Source organism: Thunnus thynnus, chromosome 20 (assembly GCF_963924715.1).
Source record: "Thunnus thynnus chromosome 20, fThuThy2.1, whole genome shotgun sequence".
Taxonomy (NCBI): Eukaryota; Metazoa; Chordata; class Actinopteri; order Scombriformes; family Scombridae; genus Thunnus; species Thunnus thynnus.
In genome coordinates this window covers 12316773-12338152 of record NC_089536.1, presented here as the reverse complement: position 1 = coordinate 12338152, position 21380 = coordinate 12316773, and the positions used below count along the sequence as shown (strand labels likewise).

At 39.5% G+C, this 21380-nt stretch overlaps 1 protein-coding gene across 5 annotated transcripts in view; it reads left to right on the top strand.

The window, feature by feature from the left end:
* LOC137172697 (adenosine kinase-like) overlaps positions 1 to 21380 on the top strand; it is a 109585-nt gene that overhangs the window by 75432 nt on the left and 12773 nt on the right. For all 5 annotated transcript variants that reach the window (XM_067577274.1, XM_067577275.1, XM_067577276.1 and 2 more), the window contains 2 exons: positions 2077 to 2247; positions 20795 to 20830. In XM_067577274.1, coding sequence (XP_067433375.1) covers positions 2077 to 2247; positions 20795 to 20830 — 207 coding nt within the window. The remainder of the gene's footprint in view (positions 1 to 2076; positions 2248 to 20794; positions 20831 to 21380) is intronic.

Genomic DNA, 21380 nt, shown 5'->3' with positions numbered 1-21380 from the left:
ATGGCCTGTATGATTTTTATGAACGGGATTCCTGCAGCATTACTTTGACTTCAAACACAGAAACACAAAATGTTTTTTTATGATGATGTTGATAGACTACATAAAAACATGTGCACTGAAAGACGGATATACTGCAGACTTCAGGCTCTTCGAGACATCAGTTAGATGTTTGTAATTGTTGTATTTAAGCATTTTCATTTGACTAACCCAAATGTATTTTTGGGTTAGTTTGCAAGGATTCACAGAGTTTTTTATAGCAAAGTTGGGCCTAACATCATAAAGATAAATATGCTTTATATACTTAAGCACTATTTCACACAGCAAATGCTTTTTATTTAATGAGTGTGACTATTGTTTAGTCACAGCTCATTGTTGTGCCTAGTAACTAAATTGATCACTTGATAAAATGCATCAAAATGACTAATTATGTGTAATTTCTGGAGGCAACACAGAGTTGTACTGATGATTGGCTTTAAATATTATTGTTTTTTTTGTCTGTCTTGAGACTATTCTCACTGTACATGGACTGGATGCAGTGTGTTTTTCACATCTGTAAATAAATTGTATCAAATCAAAATGAACTTGATTGCTCAAATGAGAATTAAATCAGTCTGTTTTAGTATTGCATGGATATTCATTCAGGAATCAGTTAATGTATTTCAGTTCTGATTTCTAAGTGATTTAATGTGATGGCACTGGCAGTGGTAGTGAGGTTAGAAGTAAATTACACAGAGCCAGTGTGTGATTAGAGAAGCTGTGGCATGGCTTTTAAAGTTCACCACCCCTCAGGATATTTGATCGAGCTGCCGGCCTTTGATCAGTGTTAACATTACGGTAACCATGACAGTTTATTTTCAACTACCAAAAAAAGGCCATTTGTGTCAGAAAACAATCTCCCCTTCCTCTGACACGTTGGCACACTGCAAAAGAAAAATGTCAAGGTCAGTGATGGGCCATTAGCCCAGAGTGAGTTTCTTTTGTGCTCTCAGATCCATTGAAAACAACTTTTTAGTCTTCAACAGATGGTGCCGTGACACAGCAGCCACAGGTGCTAACCTGGGCCTTAACTTAAAGACATTTCCAAAAAAAACCACAGGACATGCAGCACTGTAAGGGAATGAGAATGTCTGCCCAGAGAATGAATGACACCATCAGTGTGTAATAAAGAGTTTCCCTGCTTAGCACGGCTGAATTGTAATGCCTTGTACATTTGATTGACACCTCAGTCACCCTCTATTCATCGGTATTATACTTTACCTTTTTCTTTTTCAGGGAGGTCGCTCCTCCGTTGCTGCAAATGTCATAGTGCTTTAATGAGAACTGCACTGTAGCCCACAATAGAAGCTTTTCAGCCAGATTAAATGTATCACTGAGCTGAAACTTTCCTTTCCTCTCTCCCCTTTTTGCCCCTATTGTGACACAGTGGTTTTACAGAGCAGCTTGTTGCTGAAAAACAAGGTTAAGAAGATCAGTATCAAAGGAGGAGTGTTTTTGTGTGGCTTGCAGGAGAGTCTCGCTTCAGGTTTCCACCTGAAACACAAAGGTGTTTTCTTACCTGATTTGTATTCATTCACACAATGAGTGGACCTGCCTCTCTTGTTTCCAAGTAAGGAGAGTCCAGACGAGACTTTTGTTCGCCCTATCATCGGATACGTGCATGTTGCTTCCTCCAGTACGAGCCTTGGAGCCCAGCCATAGGCTTTGTCCTGGATGGATTTTTTTCCTGCCCTTTTTCCTCTTCTTTGTTACACTGTGTGTGTTCTAAGAAACCATTTCAGACAAATGTTTGAGCACGACTGCTGCTTTTTTTTCTTCTCTTTTGCTCCTGTGTTATTCAATAATACCATGCCTTGTCACCCTAAAATTTCCTTGTCAGAATCTAAAACCCACAAATTAGCAGTTTAACGTGTTTCAGTCCATAGGAGCCCGCAGTTCAGTCCTTTCTGGCACATGTTTGGCTGTCAAAAAACAGATAAAGCCGCCTGTACAGCAGTGCTATACAGATTATTTTGTTTGGTTCGGTTGAAGTGAGTCAAACTGGTATGATGTAAGTAAATATTATTGTCTCATTTTCAGGGGTTTTTCCTGACGGTGTCCCCGGAGTCAATCCTCAAAGTGGCGAAGCACGCTTCAGATAACAACAAAATCTTCTGCATGAACCTCTCAGCACCTTTCATCAGCCAGTTCTTTAAAGAGCCCTTGATGAAGGTCATGCCCTATGTCGACATCTTGTTTGGCAACGAGACGGTAAGTGAAACGAGACATGTTTAGGATAGAGATTCTGTTTGCTACCACATTGTTGTGATCTAGATATACAGCACATGCGTTTTTTTGTGTGCACTTATTTCCACAAAAGAGGTTATATTTTCAGTCATTTATCTCTTTTTTGTTGTTTTTAGTTATTTAGTAGGATATGTCAAAAACCTATTAAGTATTTAAACAACGAATTTGAAGGATGAAGCCGAATGACTTTAGTGATATCCTGACTGTCACCAAATTTCAGTTTTTTTTTGTTCAGTTTCAATACCTTTTGATAAAATACCTACCACACTAAACTAAAATAAACATTATACCTGCTAAACGTCAGCATCTTAGCATTGTCATTGTTAGCATGCTAGCATTTAGCTCAAAGCCCTGCTGTGCAGTACATCCTCAAACAGCTGCTAGCGTGGCTGTAGACATATTTTTCATCACTCGTGCAAATTTAGTACATAACACTCCTTTCTCATAATATTCCAAATTCTTGTAGACTTAGCCTATTAACACTGCAATAACTCATTTACACCTTTATGTGATGCTACTGAAACATGATGAGTTTAAACAGCAATTCATTTTCATACAAGATGCATAGTTGTCTATTAATATCCAGAAAAAGATGCAGATTAGATACTACTGAATGTTTTCTATATATATAACAAATTCAAAGGATTTGTGGAGGTATGTGCTCCCTGAGTGCTTTGTAGTTTAAGACTATATCCTCTCACCTTGTTCTAAGCAAAATGAAATGACATGTCTTCAGTTTCCTTCCACTCTCTGCTCTTGTATCTCCTCAATATCCATTTAACTTCTCACTTATCACTGCCCCATAAAGAGATGAATAAGAATTAGCCCAGTAATCATTCATCTCAATCCCGTCACCATTTCATGCCAGTTGATCCATTGATTTTTTTTTTTTTTTCTCTCGGCTCTGTGGAAGTGAGTAGCTGGTTGGGGGTCAAGCTGTGGTCACAGACCGTGGTGCTGCTGGGAAGTATCCTCTAACAGGCCAGCTGAGCTTGACTCGGAGGCACCGCCTGGACAAACTGCACCTTTGGGGAGGGGAGCAGAGGAGTGGATGATCACTGGACTGAACTCGCCTCCCCACTGCTAAAGCTACTAAACAGAGCCCTTTTTTCGGGTTAGAGATGGGGTCCACAGACCAGGACAGAACTGGAAAAAACTGCTCAGCATTAGAGGATTTATTGCTGTTGCTGACTTCAGCTTTTTCCTCTTTTCTTTCCTCTCCCTCCCTTTTACATATGCACCTCTCTCGCTCCCTAATTGCTGTGAGGAACGATTCTGTCTCCTTAACCACGGTGTACATTTTGCAAGCGTTATGTTTTTTCGGGTGGGTGGTACTGTAACTGTTTGCTTAAGAAGTTTGCTCACACCTCCAGTCATTACAGTTTAATGACTGGATAATTGCAATGTATGTTTGTTGAAGGAGATTATCTTTTGGAGACTCTGTCAGGGCTTGCTCTCCGGAATTGAACCCGGCCAAAATAAGGGATTCAGCGGGAAACAGAGCAGATATTCACCACTCAGCCGCCTCAAGCAGTGAGGTCTTCCAGGGTCTATATAGGACTAATGCCTGTCCAGAGTGTTTTGACTCCTCTTGGCCTTCCCCCTTGTTGGCTGCTGGGAGGAGGGAAGCGGGGGAATGACTGCTTATACAGTCGAGCCCCAGACCTCCCATTGTGCACAGGCCAGACAAGGTTGGCGGTCATGCAGTGGTGCATGGTGAGTGACAGGCAACAGGGCTGCCTCGCCCACGCTCGCCCCCTCCAAACCCCCCCCCCGGCCGTCCTCTCACCCCAACTTCCACCCCCCAAAGTGATGGATCAGCCTCAGCCCGCGATGCTTTCATAACAAGTCAGTGACAGTCAGGATCATGCAGACTGACTCCTCTAGCCTTGCAGAATGTGCCATAAGGGAAGGCTAATATGTCTGCTTGTCTCTGCCTTCCTCTCCCACACTTACTGAGTCATGATACAGAGCTACACACACTTGGGGAAATATGTTTAAAGCAGCTTTAAAATATGATGTTTTGAAAATGACTAATAGTACTTTTGGGCAAGATTAAAGTCCTTGAGAATCGAGTTCTGCATTATTTGTCATGACTTGGGTTTTATTTCAGTCAGATCACAATTCCATTTTGATCGTTTGACATTCCAAAACAGTTGTACAACAACACAGACTCCAAAAAATGTCAATAGCCTCTGTTTCTTTTCTTGTTTTTGCCTGCTTCTGATGTTGAAAGTGTCTATGTTTCTGACTGAGTCTACCCTGGGTAATTCTGCTGTAACTCGATCCTGCTGGTACTTGTTTGAAACCTGGCATCAGCAGGCCCTGCCTGGCCTATCGGCAGCCTCGTACTTATATAATAGTCTCCCATCCATCCTGTAATTACTGCCTTTTTGGGGCATAGTGTAGTGTCTGTTCCCTCACTGGCGGGGTGGTGGAGAGGCTAGCGACGCCGTTTCTGCGTTGGCAGGGCCTCTGAGATGGTGCCGATGGAGGCACATAGACATCAGACGCTACTTCACTTAATTGGCAAACATGTCGTGTGATAACCTGGGAACAGTGCAGGCCTAATTGAGTCCTCCTGTGCTGTCCCTCTCTCACTACCTGACATGGAACCCAGGGCATTACATTTCCCTCCATTTAATGGCTGCAGTTAATTAGGCCCGAATGAGGGAATCATTACCGCTGGAAAAACCACATGCCAGTGGATTCGCCGATAAAATTAGCCACAATTTGCTTTTGCTATTTGAGCATAAGAGATAAACCACACAATGGGGGGAAAGGATTGGACCATTACCGTTGGATTTGTATTGTGGAATTTAAGACATATCATAGACAAATGGAACGATTAATCAAGACTGAATTAATCACCCTGACTGATGTTTTTTTAAGCCAGGACTCATAGCTTTCCTAATTTAGATCATTTCATGTGCTTGGGCTCTTTTTTTTTTTTTTTATCTGTGCAAATGGTTTAAAAATGTGCTTCCTTAATAAAACGATACCGCAGATGAGGAGCTCAGTTTTTTTTGCCCCTCAGCCAATACCCAACAACCTCCTCACTCCTCTGCCATTTAACATTATATACCACCCCCATACAGGAGCTCCACATGGCTTCCATTGCTGTCCAATGCATTCTGCAGCTCCACACTCAGAGGGAGCTTATTTATATGGGTCCCAGCCTCGTCTTCCAAACGAGAGACAGCCATTGTAATTGAATACTCAATAGGTGAGCCATTTAACAAAAGTGGAAATGGCATTCGGCTATGTATTAATGTGCTTTGCTGAGGCAAAAGGGGCCATCATCATTTCAATGTTCAAGCTGTTTTAAAAGAGCATTTAGCCTGCCATCTCTCCAGGCCATGAGAGCAAAATGACACGGATTTCTTCCTCCTCTGTACTTTGTGTGAATGTTCCTCGCCTAATATTTTGTATGGTTATCTCGCTTATTTTCCCATCCATCCCTCAGCACCTCTCCGTGATCTAGGTGGAGGGATACAAGCAGCTCTACAGAAGGTTATTGTCATGAAAAGCCCCTCAGGCGTTTTGGCTCTCAGCCCTATTTTTCTCCATCTGCATGCAGTGTGTGTGTGGTGGTGGGGGCTCTAATGATTTTTCCAGGACAGGCTGAAGTGGGTGTACAAGTATATATATTTATGTCTGTGTCTTTGTGTGCATGGAAAAAAGACAGGCGGAGGAGATACACGGGCAATATGGCGTCATTTCTTAACATCTCTCCAGATTCGTCATCTGGCTTTGTTTGTTTGATAGACTGCTTGGAAGCCTTATCTCTGTGGCGAGGCCCGTGGCTGTTTATCGCCTCAGTGACGTGTATGGGACCGTGGAAGTGCGCGCTCTCTGCTGTCAGTATGTGTGGGTGATGGCAAGTTCACTAAAGACCCCTTAGGGTATGAGGGGTGTTCTCGCAAAAAAAAAAAAAAAAAAAAAAATAGCAGAGTAGGAGAAAGAATTTCCCCTTGACAGCTCACCCACAGCGGACTGGAGATGTGCTTCTCAACGGTGGCTTGGGGAAAATATCCCGTCTCACTGCCTAAAACAAAGAGATGTGAGAGCCAGATTAGCGTATTACCGAAACAGCTTTCCTTTTAGGCTCTTCTCTCTCTCCTCCTGTCAGAGCTGTCTGCAGAGAACGGGGAAGAACATGAGACATTAACCTCCATGTGTTTATTCACAAGGCCCCACAGGCCAACTGGGAGGATGAACACAGAACCATCTCTAAAGCCGGCGAAGCGGAACAATCACAATGTGTCATTGGAGGAAAAGACATGAAGTATTAGCTGCTGCTCTCCTTTGTGTCTTTCACAACTGAATTTTAATTGAATGTGCTATTTCTGTGATGAGTCACATGCCTTCCGTTCTGAGCCAGAGTACATTGACCTTCAGTGTGACGTACAGTCAGTGAGTTGCATGATGAGTCATAGCGCGCATTAACTCTGATGATTTGCTAAATGCAAAAGCTGCCTTGTTTCATTTTCATGTGTGTGTGGTTTTTTTTGTTTTTTTTTAATCTTAGATCAGTGGTTCCTAACCTCTGAATCAAGTCTCCTAAGATGCAAATTTAAAAAGACTGGAAATAAGAAAAAAAATCATTCTGCTACACATTTAATTTATTTTTTTCTGACTTTTCTCTAATCTTTGCTTTTTGTTGTTGTGCTAAATGCTAACATCAGCATCCTAATATGCTCATAATGACAATGCTAACATGCCGATGTTTATCATGTTAGCATGTTAACATTTGCTAATTAACAAAAAGTATAACTGATGCTTATGGGAATGTCATTAATGTTGCAAGTTTTGACCTGATAATGGTGCTGGAGGAAAAGTCAAAGGATCACCAGTATGATTACAATTCATCAAAGTGTGTGCCAACCATCCAACCCATCCACTGAGCCGTACCGTTAGCATGGTTTAAACAATTTAAATGAAACCATCTGAGAAGGAAGTATCACTTGAGTTTAACTGCTTGCAACTCATTGACATATGAAACCTCTGACAAGAGGTTGCGAGTAGTCATTGCTTGGCTTTAAATTGAGATTATGTAACTTTTGCTGAACAGCGCTCTCTGTGGTCACAGGGCATGTGGTTACAGGATAATGGCACATTGCATTTCCCTTTATTTTCCTAAATTCTTTCGACTCCATTGCTTTAATTACACTGTAATTAGTTGACCTGGCTGAGAGCGAGGCTGAGCACTTTGAGGAGATTTTGGCTCTGTGGTCATAGTCGAAATTGCAAGTTGATGCCCACTGGCCCAAAGACTTTTTCCCTTACGCAATCATGATAAAAGAAATGGCTGTAGAATGATTAACACATTTTTCTGAGCATCACAAACACTCCAAGTTGATCATTTGTACCATGAGAATTTGAGCCATTAAGTCTGGAGGATCCATATTAGTAAATTATGTTTGTGCAATCTGTGGCTCAAAGGAGTGTGATGCATTTGATCCATGGGCCCAAAACAGAGAAAAACTTTTTTGAGAAACTTTTATTGAAATGAATGAGGTCTGTGCCACCAAAAGGAAACAAGTCTCCTTGTGAGGTATTTACTTTTACAATTGAAATTTTTATCTGTGACATGCTAATATGCTAATATATAATATATCATAACAGTAGCACAAGTAGTAAAAAGTCATAGAGTCAGAAAACTGACTCGCTAATATCAGTTATACATTAATATCCATCTAAAGCTTAACATTAGCTAACAGTGGCAACCATAAGCTTTTGGTGAGGCTGAAGTAGCAAAAGTGTACTGAATTGAGCGAGGGTGCGTTTCATTGCTTATAAATTCAACTTTTCGTTTGTAAGAGGAAGATTATGTTATTTCATCTGTCAAAAATTAATCAGTCTCACTTTAATGGGTCACGAGACAAAAGGTTGTTAGCCACTTTTCAAGATCACATAGTGTCCTGAGTGTATACTGTACAGGCAAAGAGACGATTCAGTACAGAAGAATGATCTCTCCAACATTCCTCTGTTTTTCCTGGCCTGTCTGTTTGCGAGTCATGGTACTTTAGGAGCCAGCATGGCTCCACCAGAGGAGTCCGACTAACCACTGTAATTGTGCTGTGCCGAAGCCGCCTTCCCCAACCCTGGGATTGAACCATGAAATATTCGAAAATGCCGGGGTTAAGAGACGGGGGTCTTTGGCAGTCCAACGTGAAATGTGAGACCATAGAGCATCTTTAACAAGGAGGTGGATAGAAAGCCAGCCAGTCGGGCAGCCAGGTCACACGGTGGAGTCCTCTGAAGGAGAATAATTATGGATGTAAGAGGAGATATTGCGCTGGGAGCAGATCAATAGTGCCCACGTTCAGCTGGCGCTGAGGCCAGTGTATTTCTGTCACAGCAGGAGAGAGTGCAGGATATCAGCTTGTTGCTGGAGGGACGTGCAGAAGTTTGAACACAGGCGGGCTTCCCAGATACCGTTACAATCCTCATGCCTGTCCTCTTCCCAAATCACTGCTGCTTGGAGTTTGGCTGGTTGCTCTCCCCCCATCTCCAATCCTCTTATCCACACAGAGTTGGCGGGAGTACTGGCCTTTGTCTACTCATGATTGTATTCCCACAGTCCAAGCTATACAGTCATGTTTTCCAGTGTCATTTGGAGGACTCCCCTGTCCTCATGGTTAGAAAATTCTGGATAAGAAAACGACAAAGACACAATCAACAAGCTTAATCTACCCACCCGTAAAACCTAATTAATTTGCCCCGTGACATGGCTAATGGAACCTATGGATTTATTTTAGAAATGCTGCTCAGCACAATCTGCCCAGTGCTTCTACTTGAGTTGAATGAAATGATTGTTTTCTAATTTATTGTGGGTCTTTTTTGTTGCATCATGCCAAGTATTTCCTTCTGGAGCAGCCATGTGGTTATTTTGCTCTCCAGCACCATCCATCACATGTTAGCTATGTGCATACATGTGAAATGATTTAGCCTTGTTGTTGAAGGGCCCCTGCCCTCCATGTAACTTTTCATCTGGCAAATGGCCGTCCTATGCCACATCAACAGATAATACGTTGGACATCATCTCAATTCACATACATACATACATCACAATTTCATTCCCATACGTGATGCAAATTATTGTTGTTTGCAATGCCACACGCACTTGCACTCTACGTATATTGTTTGTCCTTTATATAATCTGTATATTGCTTATATATTGTGTATTGTCTTTAAATAATATGTATATTGTCTGTATTGCTTTAGAGACACCAACGGCCAGAGTCAAATTCCTTGTGTGTGTTAACATACTTGGCCAATAAATCTGATTCTGATTCTGATTTTTGTATGGCCAATTTATTCAGACAAAGCTCCCTGTCCCTTGTGCCCACAAATGGTTTGAATTATTCCGAGAGCTTTTTTTTTTTTCCTCCCTGGGTTTTTCATTGTCTGAAGCATGCAAGCTCATGCAGAGCAGATCTTTATTTCTCATTAGGAGGTAAATAGAGCAGGCCAAATGCTCATATGTTTATTATACACACGAGGACATGGTCACTGTTCTCAACAGTTGAGTGCAGAAAAAAAGCTGTTTGCTTTCTTGACCTTTGTTGCCTGCAACCACATGTCTGTTGAATTTACTGGATAATAAGCTGCAAGAAACTGATAGACTGCAAGGAAGTTTGGTTTAACCTCATCAAAAGTTTTGGTAACACACATTTAAGACTGTTTTTATCCAGAGTGGAAAAATAAATGTATAATCATAATCATCACATCATTCACAGATCATTATTTGAGGCAAAGTTTACATAGAAAACAAGAAAGAAAACAAAGGAATAATCAAATAAGACAACAAACATGACAGCAAAATTGCGAAATCAGAAGCATTAAGACCAAAAAGTCAGCTTCAAATCTCTTACTTGTCTCAGCTTCTCATCTATAATGTTACATATTTGTGACTAAATAAGCGACAATCTGTAGTAGCAATTAATAATTGATAAAAATCTAATCTAATGTAACCTAACTTGCTTCATCGTGAGTGTGTAGGAGTGTTCTGATCAGATTTAAATCACGGGAAACATAAGCAAACAAGGAATCAAAAGATTGACGACAGATTCTTATCTTGTTACAGTCTAATAGGTGTGTGGAAACCCCGACATCCGCTTTTTCTTTATAATTCAAACCAGAGAGAAGAAAAAATACAAATACATAAATCTCTCATATATTTGTACGTTCATGCACTCTTGGATCCTATCACTGATTTAAAAAAAAAAAAAAAAAAAAGCCCAAGGTTTATAACTCAAAGGCATTCAAAGAGTTTAAACTCCACGAGTGCTGGACAATTCCCTAACTTGTTGTTGCTCCCCAATCACATCCTTAAATTTTATGATAAATTGAATTATTGACCCTGAAAATGTGCCCCAAAGAGCTGGAATCAATCAATCAGCTTTTATCATCAAACTGCAGATCTAAAAAAGTAACTTAGCTGGACCTAAACCAACGAAACAAGCAGACAATCAATAAAACTTACCGGAGCAAAAGTAAAACTTCACTTTCAATTGTGTTAGCAGCTTGTATTTCCTCAGGTAAGTTGTTCCAAAGTTTAGGGGCCTTAGTTGCATTTGCTTCATTACCTTTTGACTCCAGCGTCGAGTCAAACGGTCAGTATCTGTTGAGTAAAGACTATTACTTAGGGAGATAAAAGATCCATGATATAAGCTGGGATTAACCAGTTTATGTTGTAAAAGTAATCAAAAGTCTTTAAAATCTAAATTCAGCTGCAAATTGAAGTGGAATTAGAGTTATAAGAATTAGCTAAAAGCTGATCTGACCAGTTCATCCACCATTTTTCCTTCATCCACTGTCATTCCTTGAGAGATACCCAGTCTCTGGTAGTCTAACGTTGTGCGCTGACCCCTTGTTAGAGCCCAGAGGTGAGATGTGTGATAGAAGCCCTTAGTGCTGATAAGGCCATCAGGCTGATAACTAACTCCTCCCCGCACAAAGCTGCTACTGCCGCTGCCACTGCTTCCATTAGCCCCACCAGACCGCCTAAATGTCTGCCTGTTCCCTCCGCGCTATCTGAGGTTACATCCTCTGTTCTGAGCCCCTTATGCAAACCCTGCTTTTCCATTCTGAGATTGCTATCAGTGGAGATATTTATGTACTGCACATGTTTCCGATTGTTTAACCTTTGGACCCGTGCTGTAGGTGCTGCTGCAGTCCCTGTGGGCTTGCTAAGAGACCTCTCTCCTGCCCTTGTAGGCAGACTGAGATAGATGAGAGCAGAGGCTGTTGCTAGAGGTGTGTAATGGACTGGCAGGCAAGGGCACTGTTGAAATTGGTCACATAGGTCAAGTCTGCACTTGCTTTCAAGTTTTCAAGACAAATATAATCAGAAATGGATTTAAAGGGAAATGTTCAACCAAGTCATTGTTTTTTTTTCCCCCTTGATTCTGGTTCTATTTTACATAATGCACTTATCCAGAGGCCATTTCAAATTTGCAGTAATATCTAATGAATTGGCATAATTTGACACTAATTATGCTGAGGAGTTTGCAGACCCTGTAGTGCTGTGTAATAAAACTTTATAGCCACTAATTTTTACACAACGCATCCCCTCCATGTGTGAAGTCAAAAACTTTTAGTCACTTACAAGATTTAAATTTTAAATATGGTTGTCCTGAGTCATATAGCCCGATCCATTTCCAATTTGGTTTCCAAAATGCCCCATCATGTTCCCTTAAAATGCTGCAGCCAAACAGCATTGCGATTGACTTTACTGCGGACCACACACACACACACACGCACACACACATAAACACACACACACACAAAACAGCCAGCAGGTTCAATTTATGTTATAACAGCAAGCAAAAAAGGTGCAGATGAACCAAATCTCAAAAGTGTTGCCATCTGCTGAAAATTGCAAATGAACTGAAGTATTTTGTTCATGCTTTAGCTGAACAGAGGCCAAATCCTAGCACAACACATCCACACTGACACTCCTCTCACCATAGATAAGCAAAACACGATATGACACAATACAAAATATAATAGAAAAACATTCAAGGGAAACTGTGATGCAGGCTATGTTTTCTTAATGCAGAGCTCTTAAACTATTAAACATATTTGAATTGCTTTACTAGTTTAATGTAGTGTGCACTGTGTAGCTGTAGTATGCAAGAAACAATCTGCAAAGAGTATACATGTAATTCAAATAAATATTGAAACAGAATTTGTATCAGGTCCACAAATATTAATAGACATGAATTGGGGACTACTGAAAAGCAAAGGTAGCATTGTAGTTTACAGCAGTGCATTATATAACGAACATAGCCTGAGGTGAGCAGAGAGATTTGACAGAAGTTGAAAATAAATAACATCTTACGCACTGCAGAAGGTATTGTAAATGTAGATGTTCTATCTCACAACAATACACCATCTGGTGAACAGTGTACAGAGTTGAATGAAGTTGAGGGAAAATAATAGAGTTGTTTTAAAAAATCTCACTTGCTATTGTAGCAGGTGTTTCTTGTAAGTGCTTTTTCACAACTTTGCTTCAAGACATTAGAGAAATGCAGATAAGAAGTCAAATTCTAGGTAATGCATTTGGGAGTTGGAGGAAAGCCCTAGCTGGGAAACGGGCTAAACTGTGCATGACAGATGTAAATCTGTCAGTAACACAAAAACTGACTTGACTGCTTAACCTGCACAATCACAGCCAAATGTAAGAAAATTACAAGGTTGGAATTAAACATGCCATTTAATGGCTCGATAAAAACTAAAGTGAAATGCCATCAGTCGTTGTTGAGTAAATTCCCAGAGGCAGTAAAAGCGACTCCTTCCTCTCAGGAGTGTGTTGTTGCTGTGTGTGTTTAACTTAATGTTTGTGGCCTGTCATGCTTGAGCAGGATTGCTGCATTCTCCTGGGAGCTTCAGGAGGGCTCTGTACAGGTGATTTATTCCTCCTAATCTGTCCTGCACAGTAGCAGGCGGGCTGCCTTCCTTCCAAGCAGCATGAGTGAGGTCCTATCAGCTTGCATGATCATATTAATAATCACCTGCGGTCGTTATCAGCTCACATATCTTTGAGGTGGCAGTTTCCTGTTCAGCAGTACCTGGACTCACGCTGAGGGCTGACGTCCTGACATCTAGGAGGAGTCGTGTTTGTGACCCCGAGGCCACGTCAAGGGTACTCACAATCCCCAGTGATGCCATCGTCTTGATTAGTTATTCATTTTCCACCCCAGCCACCACCCTGTAATGTATGCTGTAGTAATCTGGCTGGAAACGCTTGAGTTGAATGCCAGATGTTGTTTTTACTGGCCATTTATGAAAGCTGTCTGACTCGCCTCAGTGATGTCTTACGCTCACATGCACTGAATGAGGAAAAACATGTCATATGCCATTGTTATATATATCTGTAAGTAGTGATAATTGGCTGAATTATTTGAGATGTCATGACCCAGTCATGCACAGTTTAGTTTTAAAGGTTTTCATAGTAAGTGATTTGTCATTTCCAACTGATCCGTCCAGACCTGATAATTTGTTCTCTGCTAGTTTGCACATTTTGACCACTAAGCCAGTTAAGAGGACATATTTTCTACAATATTGAAAATCAGTTCTCGACTAATATGCTTCTTGGCTTAATACTCAGATGTCTTTGAAGCAAGTGCTTATTGAAATGTCAATCAGAAAGAAAAAAGTAAACAGGGGTGTTGTTGTAAATAGCTTGTCAGAGCTATACCCTCCTCAGTGTCACACCCCCACACACACACAATGTCAAGTACAATTCAATTTATGCCTCAGCGTCAGCTTGGGCCAACACGGTCAAGCAAATGACTATTTTCTGAATGGCCTGAGGGAGTTACGCTTTTCAGCTTATCAACTTTTATTAACCTTAGCACTGAGGTTTGCTCTTTGATTTAGATTCTTTGGGAAACACTGAAATTGGATTTTTTTTCAACTCTCACTCCTGCTGTGACATATGCTCAACAACTTGTTACACAGAGGAGAAAAAAATAAATACTTGCTTTGGTTTGTCACTAAGAATACTTTATCATGAGAGCCACTTCTGTAATTTTATTAATTTATTTTCTTTCAGGTGTCCTTATCTACCATGCAAACATGCATGAAATGTTTTGGTTGGTTTGGTGGGAAATTTCTTTTATCAGATGCAGAGTAGTGAAGTGAAGCGACAAGTATTTTGGGCCACTGTAAATTTGCATGTTAAAGTTTTCTTTTAATGATAACCTCAGTGCTCCTCAATGTAGCAACATGTCATAATGTAACAAAAGGATTGGATTATTTTGTTACTGTATGTACGTTCCCCTTTTATGGTATGGATGTTACATAAAGACTATCTACACTTTCAGCAAATTAGCTTAATTAAGAAGAAGAAATAGTTGAAGAAGAAGTAGTCGTGACCAGTTTAGGTTGGTAATAACTCAGATATAATTGCACACTTCTTGGGAAAGTAGGCAACCAATTTTCAGAAACACCTCCTCTATTACCCATCAATTCAAGTTACAATTGTAATTCTTGTACATTTGTACATTCTTGGGTACATTCTTGCGGATGTTTTCACAATTTAATAAGTAAGCTGAAACTGTACTATAAAAAGAAGCCTTGTTTGTTTCCATGATATTACCATGTTCTTACTATATCCTTTGTAACTGGTTATTCCCTTTTCCATGCAATAAACTCAGACTTTTACCATGTATGTTCTGCATAATTACTAAGTAAGACATTACAATTTACAGAGTAATTTACTGTAAAAGAAAGCTATGTTTAATCCTATGGTATTACAAAGTCCTTACCACATCCTTTCATCAAAATGTATGGTTTCCTTTCCCATGCAATATAGACAAATGTGTACCATATGTCCTATAGTGTTACTAACTAAAACATGACATTTTATTGAATAAGTATGCTGAAACAGAAGAACTGTCAAAGAAAGTAACGCTTAATGACATGGTAGTTACATTGTACTAAAAAAAGTGTGCTTTTGATGCAAGGGTCATAAAATAAACGTGATACACTGGGACTGGCTCACCATCACGTTCCAGCAAAGAGTTAACTCCAAGCTACAAATCCAGGGTCATCAAAAAAACAATCTGCATGTACAGTACAGAATAAATCAGGTGAATCATCATACAGTCTATTTTCAAATGAGATCTCATCCACTTCCTCGAAACTCAATTTCATAACTAGTGGTGTAACAGAACATAGTTGATTCGTGATGCGTACGGAACGCCCCCACAGTTTGGCACGCAAGTGAATCGCGGATTAATTGCAAAATTTAATGTGTTTTTGGAGACAAAGTAAACAAACTGTAGCTACAAGTCATGGACAGACAGCGTGTTGCTAACAGAGATTTTGAAGAGCAATGACCAAACCAGCGCCTAACGGGTCCAAAGTGACATCTGCATGTGTGTTTACATGCTGTTTAATGTGCTGCAGCTGAGCAACTAATTAGTTACCTAGCCAGCTAACTGACGTTAGCGGTGCATTTTTCCCTGGTGAATGTTTGTTTGGTGGCTCGTTCAACAAGCTAAGGTGCAGGATAAGATGTTCGTTTTTGTAATTTATCATCAAGTTTTGATGACATGGACACAGGCTATTGTTCATTCACTACCGTGTTCAAAGGAACAAGGTATATATTGCACAATTGAATATTTTATATTCAATTGTTAAATATTTCAAGATTTTATTTAAACATTGGACATCTTGAATGTTGTTTTCATTTAAGACCATGGGCAAAAGTTGCTTTGTGTTTTACAGAATAAATGGAAAGCAAAGTTAGATTTATCTCCTTTTTTTTCTTTTTTCTTTTTTTTTGCTGATCCGAAAAAATGATCCGATCCGTAACTCAAAACTGTGATACGATCCAAACAGTGAGTTTTGTGATCTGTTGCACCCCCATTCACAAACCTATTGTCTAGGGACTTATAATTCTTATAATTTTATAGTGTTCCATCAAAAATTAACCTCATCTGGTATCAGTAAAGCAAGGCATTGCTCACATGAAATACAGTTCCCTACATCTCTAATATGACATAAAATTATAATCCCTTTAAACATGATCTGACAAAGCAGGATAACTTGCAGATATTAGACCAGCATAACTACATTCAACATATTATCATGAATACAACCAAAAAAAAATACATTTGGACACACCATATTCATCCAAAATGCTTTGTAGTACTGCTCAAAATACTGTTCAGAATACTCCAATCAATTTTAGCTCAATTTCACACAAATAAACTGAATTCCTCATATTCTCTTAAGCTAGCAAGATGCTATGCTATTAACTATGCTACCAGTGCAGGCTAATTCAACTCACCAGAGGTTCAGAGTAAAAAAAAAAAAAAAAATCCAACTCCCATACGTGACAAAACAGTTCTAAACCTTCAAGAAACAAGACTTATAGTCTAACTGAACTTTATAACTTGTTTCTACACTTGTGAGTTTTTAGTTCTGCAGTTTCACACGCTTCCCTTTCTCTCTCAAAATGTCATGTTTTAGTTAATAACACTATGGAACATATGGTAAATGTTGGAAAGGATTTTGTAATACCATGGGATTAAACATTGCTTTCTTTTACAGTAGTTTCAGTTTACTTGCTCTGTAAATTGTAATGTCTTACTTAGTAACATTGCAGAACATACATGGTAAAAGTTCGTGTTGATTGCATGGCAAAGGGAATAATCTATTACAAATTATATGGTAAGAGCCTGGTAATAACATGGAAACAAACAGGACTTCCTTTAACAGTACAGTTTCAGCTTACTTACTGAGTAAATTGTCATGTTTTACTTAGTAATGCTGTGGAACATAAATGGTACAAGTTCCTGTTAACTGCACGGACAATGAAATAATCTATTACAAAGGATATTGTGAGAACATGGTGATACCATGGAAACAAACAAGGCTTCATTTTACAGTACAGTTTCAGCTTACTTACTGAGTAAATTGTAAAAACATCTGCAAGAATATACCCAGTATTAAAGATGATGTACCATGATACTAGAGGAAAACTGTTCCTGCGGAGGTTGTTACCAGGTACCAGTAAGGTAAATGTAATAAACCCTTTATAAATGGGTGTAGCCGTGAACAATAACTATATAAGAAAAAGTAATGTATTGGAAAGTACTATCTTAATTTCTAGATAGTAGAAAATTAAACTTGGGTTGTTACCAACATAAACCTTGGATAACTACAATTGCAACTTGAATTGATTGGTAATGAGGGAGGTATTCCTACTTTCCCAAGAAGTACACAATTATATCTGAGTTATTACCAACTTAAAGTGGTCACAACTACATGGTACTTAGTTGAGTTGATGGGTAATAGTGGAGGTTTTTCTTAGTAGTTCAGAAGAAGATTCTCTGTATTTAACTACTCATTACGAGTGGTAATTACCCAATAACATACTATAATTTACTATATATTTAACGGGTAAATACTTAGTAATTAGGGGACTGTAAAAGGAAGGGTTATGGAAAACTGCCCTTTGCATGAAGTGTGTATTTCCTCTTTCACTTTGCTTGGCAAGAAATTGTAGACTCCCGCCCCCCTGGCTGGGCTCTGGATTATTAGCTTAAGCTCTCTAAAAATATCCCTTTGACTGTTTAAGCCTCTGACAGCAGCAACATCTCACACATTCTGATAGCTTTATACTAACTATGGCTGCAGAGGGCTCATGCACTCAGCCCGCCTTGTTATCTTTTACCTTGTTTGCCCGAGGAGTAGAAGGAGGAGCAATTTATGGGTCCCAAAATCTACAACAGTCCTCTCTCCATCGGAATCAGACTTGAAGCAGATCATCAAAGGCGAGCAACACAATCACAGCAATCTCTGAACAAACAAGATGCTTTTTTGGGCATGAGAGGATTTTGTCCAGATGTCACTCAAAGTAGTTGTCACCGCAGCGATAACTGTAGAAGTATATGGAGTGTCATTTGAAAACTGTCTACCACAACATACCAAACAGCTCGTGCCAAATGTAAAACATACACAGCCTAAAATATAAGATCTTAGAATGTTAATGCTATAAACCCCTTAAGTAATAGTGACATTTATTGCCTGTCATTTCAGTTTTATTTGCTTGCATGTGTAGTCTGAATAATTGCATATTTACCACCATACACTATTTATCAAACTAATATATTACAGCAGGTTTAGCTGAGCTTATAGTACCAAATATTTTTTAATGTAGGCATTCATAACAGCTCATAGAAATTAATAAATTCCTAAAAGGGATTACATTGTACACATGTGGCTCATAGACATCGCTTCAATTATCTTTTCTTCTAACACCCACACTCTCTCGAAAGGCTTTTCTCACAAATATTATAGCTGCTAACTAGAGAGAGACGGAGGGTGAGATAGAGGCATGTGTCGCTCTGCAGCACCATCGTTATTCCAGCCTTCATTCATGTGTCTCTTTTTAAATGCTTTGAGATGAAATATCACTGTTTTGACAAGACACTTTCCAAGCTGCTCATGCCTCATGCTCATTGGTGATGGAACGCTCCTGAGGACAAAAGTCAATACGTGGTTGTAAATAAATGAAAACAAATGTGAGACCTAGGCCTTCAATAGATTGAAGAGGCAAAGGAAGGAGAAAATAAACTCACTTTTACTCATTATAAAAGTGCTTCTTGACTATAGCGACTAATTGACTAGCCTCTTAGCTTCTGTGTGTGTTGAAGGAGTGGGGGGGGAGTGATGAATTGACATATTGCTGGCGCTGTGATGTTGATCCAAGGCAGAGAGCCATGAGACTTTCCTCCAGGGACCAGTAACCTTATTGTTCCATGTCATCTCCTCCCCTTCTGTTTGAGGACCAGGTTGTCAACCTCTCCCCAAGGTCACGCAAACACCGGCCCCCCTTCCTCAGATAATTGGATTATTTTGAATCATAGCATCAACTTATTGCCCCATCTGGGGTCAAAAGTGAATTTTGTGCACAAGGTTGTCTGTAACAATTTGTGGCATTGTTTTGAACTGACAAGCAACAGCTTCTGTCATCAGTTAAAGGATTGGTCTGGCCTATTTACTACAAATCACATATTGGACATCACAGCTAACCATGTTGCAAACCATGCCTGTGTATTAAAAATGTTTGGATGTACTGTACCGACCATTTAGAATATCCGTTGACCTCCATTTATTTCCGTACAATATGAGAAATCAATTAGCAGACCCTGAAACACAGGTATAATATAGTTTTTGGATGTGTTTTTCCATTCCAGACACACATTTGCTTTCCATTCATTTCCATTTATTTCAAAATTAATTAGCAGACTCAATTTTTAGCTCTACAGATCATGTATAACTTATATAATAACTGAACTAATAGCTGAGCTTTTTTCAAATGCATGCACTATAGTTTTTTTTGATTGATTTCCATTAATTTCAGTACAACATGAATATCAAATGTCGGCATGAATTGTTGTTACAGTGTTGTTGCATGATCATGCAGTTTATTTACAGATTGATTTTGAGAAGTCTGCACTGTTTTACCACATCAATAAAGCAAAATAAACAACATTAATGCAGACATTGTTAACAGCGATGGATTAGACCAACTTTTTTAGACCCCTTAAAAGGAATATCTCATTGTGATCCTCATCACAGGTTATGGATTTAGTGTGGATAGTTGAGAGGTCCTGAAAAGGCTAAACTATTAAACTATTATTTTGTTAAACAGAAATCTATTTTTCTCTCTTATCCCTTTAATCATCATATAACCCCACTGATTTATCTTGTACCCCTTGGGGGTTCCCAATCACCAGGTTGAGATTTTCTGTAATAGAAAAGTTAGCTAAGTTTTAAGACTCTGCTAATAGAGTTTGAATTTTCTAGGGAAATGAATGGAAGTCAATGGGTGCCTGAAAAATGCATTTGAAAATCTGAATCTATACAGCATGAATTTAGATTAGACAACTTAAGCAAGTCTCGATTTTGCCATTAGATTTTTATGCTTATGGCAATGAATGGAAGCCAATGGCTGCCTTAAAGGGGCCAAAATATATGTGAAAATCTAAAACTAAAGTGTGTATCTGAAAAAGGTCAGCAAACATTTAAAGTTCACATAATTTGTAGTTAAGGAGGTAAAACTTACAAAAACACCGGTATTGTCCTTTAAAGTGCACCTGTTATGAGACTAAAGAAACATACAGTAGGTGTTGAATGCCTTCATTGTCGGGGATTCCCACATACCAGCACATATTCATGATTTCAGTGGTGGTTTCATGGCTGGAGGCTGACATGGTGTTATCTTGTGCTGCTGTGGTAAGATGAGATGAAGTGGGGCAATAGATTAAATGGGTGGGCTGCATGCCTATTAAATCAGTAGTTGGCAGAGCAACACTAACTCAGGTTACTTATTCTCAAGTGACACGGCTACACATGTGCAGAGCGGAGGCAAGCGAGATGTCTTTACTTCACGTCTTGAGTGTGACATTCTGCTCTGTTTGTGACTCTGTAATTAACTGCTCATTTGTGTGTTTTTGTTTTTTTGTTTTCTCTTTTCTAGGAGGCGGCCACCTTTGCCAAAGAGCTGGGCTTTGAGGTGAGTTGACCAGCAATTGCACACTAAACAGATCCTAAAGGTTTATTTTTGCTGATAATGAAGTTCCTTTTGGACAGTGATTGATGTGCTATTATACTCTCCAGGCCTTGCAGCAGTTGCTATGGAAACCTGGCAGTCGTCATGGTTTCTTTGTTCAGCCAGCTCTCTGTTATGACGCACTCTGCTAGGTCTGCACCCAACATCGCCTACAGATGTTATTTATTGAATTTTGAAAAGCCTCTTGGGAAGCTGAGAAGTTGGGCATGGTTTCAAGCCTTTCTCTGCAGGCTTCGGGCTCATCAGGTTGCCTGGTTAAAAAGCCTCCTCATTATCTACATTGCACTCAGGGATGATACTGTATGTCTTCCCTTCACTGCTATAGCATTACACCACACTGAAACACACTGTAGTCTTTTAATAACCAAATTACAGCCACCTGTGGTTTTAGATTATGGAAATTAAAATCACAGTGCTTGTTACCCCACAGAATGTACACTAGGTGTTTTAAAGTGGGGCTGCCTCTTAAGTGTAAAATGAATGTTCCCTTAGT